Source organism: Heterodontus francisci, chromosome 6, assembly GCF_036365525.1.
Source record: "Heterodontus francisci isolate sHetFra1 chromosome 6, sHetFra1.hap1, whole genome shotgun sequence".
In the NCBI taxonomy this organism is placed as follows: Eukaryota; Metazoa; Chordata; class Chondrichthyes; order Heterodontiformes; family Heterodontidae; genus Heterodontus; species Heterodontus francisci.
The window spans coordinates 82,591,378-82,603,438 of record NC_090376.1 but is presented as its reverse complement, the minus strand read 5'-3'; the positions used below and the strand labels follow the sequence as shown (position 1 = coordinate 82,603,438).

General features: G+C 41.4%; 1 protein-coding gene across 2 annotated transcripts in view; it reads left to right on the top strand.

Annotated features, from left to right (window-relative positions):
- The window catches only part of grm5b (glutamate receptor, metabotropic 5b), a 755,124-nt gene that overhangs the window by 566,178 nt on the left and 176,885 nt on the right, over positions 1–12,061 (top strand). For both annotated transcript variants that reach the window (XM_068033978.1, XM_068033977.1), the window contains exons 4-5: positions 5,432–5,678; positions 6,501–6,669. In XM_068033978.1, coding sequence (XP_067890079.1) covers positions 5,432–5,678; positions 6,501–6,669 — 416 coding nt within the window. The remainder of the gene's footprint in view (positions 1–5,431; positions 5,679–6,500; positions 6,670–12,061) is intronic.

Genomic DNA, 12,061 nt, shown 5'->3' with positions numbered 1-12,061 from the left:
CCCATTTCTGACACTAAACCCAGGTTCTATGAGCGACCCCCCCTCCCCCACCCCCCACAGTTCAAGACCTCCTCTGTGATCTCCATGATCTCCATCCAGGCGCCCTTGGTCAGGGGTGAGGGTCTTCTGAGTCCATCTGCAGGGAAGAGGACCTCCTGCCTTTCCCAGATGGCCTGGAGGAGAACCTGCAGGGAGGCATCACTGAACCATGGGGCGGGACACTGCCTGCTGGCTGCCATAACAGTGTTGGTGGTGAGGGAGAGATGATTAAAATATAAATGGGAGTTGGTGCTAGGATGGGAGAGAATGACTAACAAATGAGGGAGGGTAAAAAATAAGAATGAATGAATAAAGCAATATTACAAATGTCTGCATACAATTAAAGAGCGGTCAAGTTGATATTCCTCCATGATTGCAATGCTGCCTGACTTATAGCCGGGCTGCTAATGATGCTTTGCAGAATGACGGCAGGATCCACTAATGGAAAGCCGTCCCCACCACATGATTGCACAGGTCTCCCATGCCCACCACGGGAGCTTAAATTTTAAATTGTTATCGCGTAGGAACTGGCAAAAAGGGCAGAAGTGAATGCGGTCAACTTCGACTTCTGCTGTTGGAAACACAGCTACATGCATTAAATATCCCCTCTTATGTGTAGATGCCTGGTCTGCTTTGTGCTGCCTGTCTACATTGGGTTGGTTTGTTCCTTGGGGCTCATTGCAGGCCTCAGGCCTTTGCATCTGAAAATACGGAGAGCAGTTACCGAATGTACTGTAAATACCTGCCTTTAGTTTTTTGTTTCAGCAATTTGCCCCTGAAAGGCAAATTTTAACATATTCCTCAGTTCTCTCAGGAAAAACTGGCTTCCAATTTACATTAAAAGATATCAGTTCATCTACACAGATCCTGTATTTTTGTTACTTGGATGATTTCAAAGTCTTTGTAGTTTCTGTAGAACATTTTAAGCTCTAACAAGGCTTCTGGCATTAGTGGGTCTTTTTGGGAATTACACAAGGAAAAGAGGAGGCAAGGGAGGAATAGAAGCAGAAGCATCGGGAGGAAGGGGCAAACAGATTTACAGCTGAAGGGAGAGCAAATAGAAGAAGGATTGCTTTTGGAAATCCATACCCTCCCAACATAATTAATAGGCCCAGGACAGCATTCCCTGAGTAGCAGTACTGCGCTTCTCTAGGTAGGCTGTGACAGAGTGCAACATGACCTGCAATGACCACAGCTAGCACAGCTTGGCCTGTTTCAGTCAAGGTCAATACAGCCCAAACTTCTTAGCTTCAGGCTCCTTTCAGGCTGTCGTGGGGCTATCAGCAAGATCAGTCAGTCTACAGTTCATGTTTGCATTCAGCGGATACCTGATGCCGCAATTGCTTTCATCACTTTCCCCATGGACATCTTGAAATAGCAGGTTAGGTCTCTGGGGTAGCTCAGATTATAAGATTTTTCCAAGTCCAGGGCATCATTTACTGCACCCATGTCACCCTGCAGTCTCCTTCGCATGACTCTGCTACCTTTACAATTTGCAAGGGCTTCCGCTCTATTAAAGTACATCATGTTGATCTGTTCCTGCTTTCCTGGCAGCTGCCATGACACTATTATATTGCATCAATCCTCCATCTCCCCATTCTCTGTCCCTGCATAGCAGGTTAAAGGCTGGCTGCTTGGGGCCAAGGGCTATCCTGTACACACTTGGCTAAAAGCTCCTCTCAGAAATCCATGCTTGGCAGCTGAACTGTTACAATCAGCTCCATGGTTCATTTGAGTGCTTTTGTTGCACAGACTATTGCAGGCCTCAAGCAATGATTCTGATGCCTGGACAGGTCTGGCACCATCCTGCAATGCACTCAACAAAAGAGTGTCCAATGTGATTGCAGATTTCTCTATGCTGCATTGCTGCTCTGGAACAGCACATTGAGCTATCAATAGATGAGGAGGTTCAGCGTGATCAAGAGCGGTCACTGGATGACAGAGGACGGCGAAGAAGCAAAAAGAATTTAACAGTTGCTTGCAGTAGAACTTTAAACTACCTACCCTTTTGTCTCTATCTATCTATTCTTTGTGTGTGTGTGTGGGTGAGGTTACGACTATTTTGGGAATTGTGTAAAAAATAAATAATCTTTTTTTAAACCTACAAGAAAACCTGTCATTTGTCTGTTTCTTTGACCTTAAAAATACTCGGGGGCTAATGCAACATTTTAACAAAACACAATTGCAGTCAGTTGGGAGGTGGACAGTGGGAACCACTTGTCTGTAACAATAAACAACATGAGCAGTAACTTCAACAACTTGCATTTATATCATCTTGCAATCGATTGCACCAGACAAATCATCAGTTAACTTTTAAATATCTTCTCTGACCCATAGCAACCTAGGACATCATTTATCAGTCTAAGTTACTACCCAGCATTGCTCTAACACAAATAATAGGAGAAATATCATATCACATATTTCAGCTATTTTCATATCATTTGAAGATTTGGGTAAGTGTATTCTATGTACCACATTGTTTTCGACAGAAAATCCCAGAAATACTAGAAACCACATGGTGGATTATCACCCCGCTTGATTTTTCTGCCCCTGCTGACTGAAGTTATCCTAGGGAGCCCAACACGATTGGATCTAGCTTCTTGCATTCCTCTTGCACAGTCAACATCATGTCCATGGCACAAAGAGCCTAGCAGGGAAATAAACTGTGAGCTGGAACTCTGCCCCTGACTCTTGACCCTTGCCACCTTTGAGCAGGACCAGCTGATTATCAGTTGGCATTAAGCTCACCTCAATTTAGACAAAGACTTGGCTTGGGAGCATTGTGCTCAAAACTTAACATTGGGGAAATAGTGACTCCAATTTCAGCACTTATGGAAGCAGCAGAGGTGAAAGTAACAGTTAATGTAGAAAGGACAACAAATTGTAGAGCACTTACGACTACACAGGCAGTAGAAAAGCCTTTGAATAATAGGGTTGCTTGTACTTTACAGATCTTTTATCATTCTTTCATTACCACTCAGGATAATGTGCAATATTGTCTGGATTACTTCAAAATGCTTCAATGGAATCATCATTAATGTTAGATGTAACTGAACTCATTTCACTTACTATTCATTTTAAACAATTTATTAGTTGAGATCTCTTTCATTGAATTGTTTGGTACATTGATGCATTTTGTTTCAAAGCACTTCTACAGCAAAATACGTAAGTGAAGAAGTGTATTTATTTTACATTGCAAAATGGAGTGTGTAAGTGTCAACAAAGTGAATGTGAAATGTGGATGTGCAAAATCTAGGTCTACAAATATATAGATGCAATGAATAGCAAGAAAACATGTGGCTGATTTTGTTGTGGAGCACATATTGGGCATTGGTGGGTGGAGTGTGTGGCCTGACAATTTAGAGACAATGGAGGGATCGAAAGAGATGGGGTGAGGTAGAGCTGGTGTCATCAGCATGCATGTGCAAACTGATGCTGTTTTTGGATGATGTTAGTAAGCGGTCAACACGTTCAAGGACTTGAGAGGAAAGGGAGCTTGGAGATGAGGCAGTAGTTCGCAAGGACAGAGGAGTCAAGGGTTTTTTTTGAAGAGAGGGGTGATGATGGCAGATTTGAAGGAAAACGAGATGTACCTGAGGGGAGAGAACCATACACAATGTCCTGTAATATTGGAATAAGGAATGGAAGTTGGGTGTTTAGCAGTTTAAATGGGAATAGCATTGAGGGAGGAGGAAGCTGATCTCATGAACATGATGAACTCCAGGAGGGCATGAAGGGAAAGGAGAGAGAAACTAGAGAAAAATGTGAGTTCAGGGCTAGGGCTGAGGAATGTCAAAGGAACTTTGGCCAGGTGGGCAAGGGGAAGGGATGGAATCAGCAGAGGCAGTTGATAGGATGGTCTCAGTGACAATGAAGTGCATGAGATCCTTGCACTTGCTGGTGGAGGTGAGGGTGAAGCAAACAGGGGAGAGCAGTTTAAAAAGACAGTTTGCAGTAGAGAAAAGAAACCAGGGATTATCTTTGCATCCAGAATGATCCTGGAATAATGAGCAGTTTTGGCAGATGAGAGCAGGATCCAATAGTGCTTTATGTGGTCCAGCCAGATGTGATGCTGAATGGCTATAGAAGTCATCCGCCATATTTTTTCAAGTTTATGTCCTTTGGACTTAAGGGAGTGGAGGTGAGAGCCATACCAGGGCAACAGCCAGGGTAAGGGAGAGTAATGCTTAAGAGATACCCATCAGCAATAATTTGTAATCAAATAAGGTATAATCCTGCACCAGAATGTTTTTAAACCTAGTATGAACTTTGTTGCTAAAAGTACTGCACCAGTAACACTGAATTACCTTTTATTCATGCTTTTGACTGACTTACTCAGCATTTGCAGCATGTTATATTTTTATTTAATAGTGTATTATGTTATTGTGTCAGTAATGTAGATATAAAACTGCTTACATTTCGAAAGTGCTCTCTATATCTACATAGAGGCACCTCAAAGCATTTCATAAGATGATGGAAAAACAGTGGATGATGAGCAGGGAATGGTACTGTAATTGGAAGTTTTACAGCACCAAATAGAAGTGGTTGGAGGAGGTTTCTGAAACCAGGACGACGTGGTAAAGTAGAAGGTTCTAGGAAGGGGATGCTATAGGGCTGGGAATAGTAAGCAAAATACATTGATGATGAAGCCAAGTGTACAGGAAATAAGTAATAACCCATTGTAGGAGGAGTGGAGATCATGCACAGTGCCTCATGGGAAAATGAGGAGGAGTGGAGAACATGACCAGGGCACCAAGATAATATGGTAAGAAGTGGAAAACATGCACAGAGCCCCATGCTGATATGAGGAGGAGTAGAGAACTTTCACAGAGTCCAATGGTAATATGATAAGGAGTGGGGAAAGTGACCAGGGCTCCATAGTAATATGACAATATACCAAAGTTACATTCTCAGTAAGCTTACTTAATATGGGCGGCACAGTGGCGCAGTGGTTAGCACCGCAGCCTCATAGCTCCAGCGACCCGGGTTCAATTCTGGGTACTGCCTGTGCGGAATTTGCAAGTTCTCCCTATAACCGCGTGGGTTTTCGCCGGGTGCTCCGGTTTCCTCCTACAGCCAAAGACTTGCAGGTTGATAGGTACATCGGCCATTATAAATTGTCCCTAGTATAGGTAGGTGGTAGGGGAATATAGGGAAGGTGGGGATGTGGTAGGAATATGGGATTAGTGTAGGATTAGTATAAATGGGTGGTTGATGGTCGGCACAGACTCAGTGGGCCGAGGAGCCTGTTTCAGTGCTGTATCTCTAAATATAAATAAATATGGTTGGTTATTAATCTTAGTTTGTTTTTAAATAGGTTAATGGTGGTATATAGTTTCATGATTAAACAACACATATGTTTGAAGTGTAATATGAGTCTCTTTAACAATAGGAACGGAATCATTACAAGATCAATATGTCCAAGACACCAAAATGGGATTTGTGATAAATGCCATTTATTCTATGGCCCACGCTTTACACAACATGCAACAAAGCCTCTGTCCTGGAGTTAATGGGCTGTGTGACGTCATGAAACCAATCGATGGAAGAATACTGTTGGACTTCCTCATGAAAATCAACTTCACTGGAGTATCTGGAGATATCATCTCTTTTGATGAGAATGGAGATTCACCTGGAAGGTACCCAATAATCCATCTATAAAAGTGATCAACATGTGCATAGTCTTCCATTAAAATGTTTTAATTGTGATTATCAGACCACAATTATTGCATAATGATTTATAACAACTTACTGAATTGCGTAGACATGACAGTTTGCTTGCATGATTAGAGAAGAATTAGACAACTTCATGAAAATTTCACACAGTAATAATGCAACTCACTTCATTTCACTGTTCATGTACTAAAATCCTTATCCTCTTTAGGTCTACTGTATTTCTATGCACTGGGGTTTTCAGTTGTTTGTGAGAAGGCAATCATTACCAGTGTGCCATTCATTTGCATTATTTCTAAAATCTCCAGTCAAAAGTTGAAGGGTACATTTCGAGAGCAATTTAAAGTAGAAGTGTGAAAAATACATAGGAAAAAAGTCAAATACTTTGAAATTAAGTTGGCAAGATACTGATTAAGAGCATATTGATTTATTAGGCCTTTAAATACTAAAATGTTTATTTTCCATCCATCTGTAACATTTATTGGCTGTTAATATCTTTTAGTGTCTAGTGCAAAAATTTATTTATTTATTAAACTAACTTACAATGAACAGTATGTTAATTCTACATTAAATATTAGCTATTGCTTTATTTACCTTTTGAAGTACTGCCCATTATAATGCCCAATAGATATCGTGAATGAACAGAAATAATTAATAAGAATTGCACACGGCAGAGGGAGGTCAATACCACATCTTCATTGTAAATGTGACAGCTGGATGCAGTAATTTACAAGTCAGTGTATTCAGTATTCTGAGGTATTGTTTTAACAAACTATTCTTACATTTAGGTATGAAATCATGAATTTTAAAAAGCTGGGCAAAGAATATTTTGATTATATTAACGTTGGAAGCTGGGACAACGGAGAGCTGAAAATGGATGATGATGAAATCTGGTCCAGTAAAAATCTTGTTGTCCGGTCTGTCTGCAGTGACCCATGTGAGAAAGGGGAAATAAAAGTGAGTAGACTGTAATATTTCTGAGGTATATGATGGACTGGACTTTGTAGTAATAATGGTGAGACTTTCAGCACTCATAGTTATTATAATTAAATCAGAAAGCAACTTCTGAGGTACAGTTATATGTGGAAATTCAGAAGCGGCTATCAGAGAGACCCTGTTTCACCACAGGCTACGCTGTTTTAGTTCTTGTCAATAGACTAGACATTGAAATGAGTGAAACAGCATGAACTTGCAGTACTTACCTATTGGTTCCACACAAAAATTAGTTGAAAAAGTTTGAACTGGTGCATTCAGGAGTAAGTGAGTTTTTAACATGTGGTAAGTGATAATTATTGCTGAACAACCTCTCTGGCTCTGAAAAAAAATCAATGTTACAAGTGTGGAGTCTCATTCTGTCAGAAGAAAATTAGTGTTGGAGTTAAAATAACTAAATTTTTCCTTTTTAGATTTTTCTGTCTCCTTTATCTCGCTCCCTTAATCTCATCTGTATTTCCTAATCTTTATTTCACTTTCTGTATTTGATTTAAATCTAAATTATATTTTCTGCTTTTTACTTCCTGGTTTGAACTCTGTGTTCCTCAGTGAGGATTATTCAATCTGATTGGTTGAAAAGCCTCGCTTTTTTTTGTCATGCTCACAAATGTCCACTGTAGAGGGCGTCATACTGAATCAGATGTCAGGTTAGAGGAAGTCTTTGCTCTAAAGCCAGTCAAAACGTTATTGACTGCTGTGAACGAGTTGAACATTGAGCACTGTTCCTTCACCGCTGACTGCAAAATCTGGGCTAATGTAACTCTGTGACTCAGGAGGATCGATTTTAATCCTACTGTCCTGTTTTGACTTCCTGCCCCATTCCCATTGTAATCACACTCAGGACCATTTTAAACTGCTCCCTGAATGTAGGTGGCCGAGATGCCTGCCAAAAGCAAGTGGGAGTCTTATTGATTTATTGGAGCCCTATTATATCAATGGGACATTGATTACACTGTAACTGGACCTGAGCAGGGATATTGCCATGGCTTTCCAATCAGGCTGAGCAGGTCAATAGAATATCTCAATTTAGGAGAGGACCTCCAAGGCATTTTTAGGCCTCTCAACCCCAGGTTCCTCTGATACGTTCCCAAAATCCCCACCCACGATGTAACCTACTTGCTGCAGGGTCTTTCTTTGATGCTGGCTGGCACCTCTGGCTGACTGAACTTCCTCTCCTACCTGCTGGCCAACTGATACTTTCCACCTTTTACCAACTGACTAGCAGCATTTAGATGAGGCATGGGGGTGAAAATTCCCTAAGCTAGCAAGTGCATTTTACCATTGACCTGTCCTGACCCACCCAGAAACTGCTAGGGATTAAAATTGAGTCTCCTGAGGAAAACACAAATGTAAATGCACACAAAACAATTACAGTCTAGAAACAAAAACAAGAAATGCTGGATTCACTCAGCAGGTCTGGCAGCATCTGTGGAAAGAGAAGCAGAGTTAACGTTTCGGGTCAGTGACCCTTCTTCGGAACTGGGCTAGAAACCCTTATTTGTTCTTCTTCAGTATATTATCAGAAGTCAAGGCTATAATTAACCAGAAGATCTTGTAAATAGTGGAAACACAGGACCAATATTTATTATATCAGCTTTAAGCCCCTGATGATATAACTTGTTTAAGCACCTCTACTTTCTTAGGAAGAAGGTAACTTATCTTGCTCAGAACCTCACACTTTGAAAAGGAGGCAGAAAGAGTGGGCTCAAAAATCAGTTTGACTTGGTCACTTTAACAATGGAACCAGCTCAATCAACCTTCAATAATCTGTATCCTGACTGGTTAGAAAATCAGCCATTGGTACAAACTTTAAGCCTGAGTGTAAATTCTTAGAGATGTGTATTTGAGTCCCAGAATGAAAGGCAATCGAGGGAAGAACAAAGCAGATGATTATAAATACCAAATAAAAGTTAATGTAGTGAATGTGAAAGAAAGAGAGACCGTGAGGAAATGGATGCTAGGCTATGTTTTAAAACTTTTTGGCATGGAGTTTCTGCATGCCTTACTCCTGGATATCAGTGTAATCTGGGCAGAATCGAATGAAACAGTGCTAAAGTTTGCAGAATTTTAAACATTAAGTGAACTTAACTCATTACCGCTTTAAACTCGAGTATTTGTGATCTTTTACATTGGTTCAAAAGTCTATTTGCATAAAGCAGACCCTGTTCACAAAACAGGCCACGCCCCAGGACAGAATGGGAAATTTCTGCTGGTTGCACATGTTTGAGAGTTTCATCGCATTGTGCCCAGATTCTCAGGTGCACAGGCATCCACGGTCACAATCACCTGTACCTGCAATAACCGACAGCTAATTCAAGCCTGGCCCAGGTCAGTTTCTTCTTCTGCTGCTGCTGCAAATACTTCAAATGACTTTAATTCTGTTTAGATTAGTCTAAATTCAGTCAATTACAGGAAAAAGAAAAAGAAAGACTTAGTTATATAGTGCCTTTCAGGACCACCAAATGTCTCAAAGTGCTTTACAGCCAATGAAGTATTTTTGAATTGTAGTCACTGTTGTAATGTGGCAGCATACACCTATGTGACTTCAATGAACTGCTGGTCACAGGTCTTCAATCCCAAAAGCAGTCAACTGAAGCCAATTAAGAAGTAAGTCAAGAACATTAAATCAGTCAGTTGAAAATTGGCGAAAATTCTTGTCAATCCCTTTCCTCTTTGTAATGCTGGGGAACATCCTGTTCCAATAACAAATTGGTTAAGATCAATTGCCTTGCTTGATTGCACTGATTCATGGGAAATTTATGTCTGAACTTATGTTAATAAATTTGCATGGAAACTTGAGTGTAACTTCAGTCTGGCAAAACTGGCATAGTGTCCAGCGTAGTCTGGGCACAATTTGTCGATTATGCCCCGTGGATAATTCACAGCTTTATTACGACAGAGTTATTATCAGGGTAGTACAGGGATACTACTTTAATAAGAACATAAGAAATAAGAAACAGGAGCAGGAGTAAGCCATTCGGCCCCTAGAGCCTGCTGATCTGATTGTGACCTTAACTCCACTTTCCTACCTGCCCCCAATAACCCTTGACTCCCCTGTAGATCAAAAATCTGTCTAACTCAGAATTGAATATATTCAATGACCCAGCCTCTGCTGCTCACTGGGGAAGAAAATTCCGCACACTAATGGCCCTCTGAGAGAAGAAATTCCTTCACATCTCTATCTTAATTGGGAGACCCCTTAATTTGAAACTGTGACCCCTAGTTCTAGATTGCCCCACGAGGGGAATCATCCTCTCAGCATCTACTCTGTTAAGCCCCCTCAGAATCTTATACATTTCAATAAGATTACCTCTCAATCTTCTAAACTCCAATGAGTACAGGCCCAACCTGCTCAACCTTTCCTTATAAGCCAAACTCATCATCCCAGGAATCAGCTTAGTGAACCTTCTCTGAACTGCTTCCAATGCAAGTATGTCCCTCCTTAAATGAGGTGACCAAAACTGTACACAGTACTCCTAGGTGCGATCTCACCAATGCCCTGTACAGTTGTAGCAAACTTTCTGTACTTTTATACTCCATCCCCCTTGCAATAAAGGCCAACATTCCATTTGCCTTCCGAATTACTTGCGATGCCTGCATGCTGACATTTTGTGATTCATGTACAAGGACACCCAGGTCCTTCTGTATCGCAACATTCTGCAGTCTCTCTCCATTTAAATAACATTTTGCTTTTATATTCTTCCTGCCAAAGTGGACAACCTCACATTTTCCCACATTATAATCCATCTGCCAGATTTTTACCCACTGATTTAACCTATCTATATCCCTTTGCAGACTCTTTGGAAACTCCTCATAACTTGCTTTCCTACCTATCTTCATATCGTCAACAAATTTGGCTGCAATACATGTTACAGATAGTCAGCTACTCCTTTAGATTTGAGGTGTTACGACTGTGATGTTAGGTGATTTTTCCACTTCATGGACTGTGGTCTGAATTTTTTTAAATGGCCAACCTTGGAAGTACAGAATTCTTTGGGCTGACAGCAGCCGACGGAGTAATACTTCATCTCATTGCACGAAAAAAAATGCAACACTGTTTTAGAAAATGTTGGAACAAACTATCAGTATTACAAATTGTATTGAGTGTAACAAAAAGGTTTCTTTAGAATCCAATGTATTTATTCGATGGTATACTGTACTGGATCAATATCAATCAAACTGAAAGTAACTTTGGCTTTCGTTCACGTAGAACAGTCACATTGATTTAGAAATTAATCTGCTAATGCAAGATACTAAACTTTATAAGCTTGTCTAGAACAAAGAACAAAGAACAGTACAGCACAGGAACAGGCCATTCGGCCCTCCAAGCCTGCGCCGATCTTGATGCCTGCCTAAACTAAAACCTTCTGCACTTCCGGGGACCGTATCCCTCTATTCCCATCCTATTCATGCATTTGTCAAGATGCCTGTTAAACATCACTATCATAGCTGCTTCCACCACCTCCCCCGGCAGCAAGTTCCAGGCACTCAGCACCCTCTGTGGAAAGAACTTGCCTCGCACATCCCCTCGAAACTTTTCCCTTCGCACCTTAAACCTATGCCCCCTAGTAACTGACTCTTCCACCCTGGGAAAAAGCTTCTGACTATCCACTCTGTCTATGCCGCTCATAACTTTGTAAACCTCTATCTTGTCGCCATTCCACCTCCGTCATTCCAGTGAAAACAATCCGAGTTTATCAAACCTCTCCTCACAGCTAATGCCCTCCAGACCAGGCAGCATCCTGGTAAACCTCTGTGCCCTCTCCAAAGCCTCCACGTCCTTCTGGTAGCGTGGCGACCAGAGTTGCACGCAATATTCTAAGTGTGGCCTAACTAAAGTTCTGTACAGGTGCAGCATGACTTGCCAATTTTTATACTCTATGCCCCGACCAATGAAGGCAAGCATGTCGTATGCCTTCTTGACTACCTTATCCACCTGCGTTGCCACTTTCAGTGAACCTGTACGCCCAGATATCTCTGCCTGTCAATACTCCTAAGGGTTCTGCCATTTACTGTATACTTCCCACCTGCATTAGACCTACCAAAATGCATTACCTCACATTTGTCCGGATTAAACTCCATCTGCCATTTCTCCGCACAAGTCTCCAACTGATCTATATCCTGCTGCATCCTCTGACAATCCTCATCACTATCCGCAACTCCACCAACCTTTGTGTTGTCCGCAAACTTACTAATCAGACCAGCTACATTTTCCTCCAAATCATTTATATATACTACAAAGAACAAAGGTCCCAGCACTGATCCCTGTGGAACACCACTAGTCACATCCCTCCATTCAGAAAAGCACCCTTCCACTGCTACCCTCTGTCTTCTATGACCGAGCCAGTTCTGTATC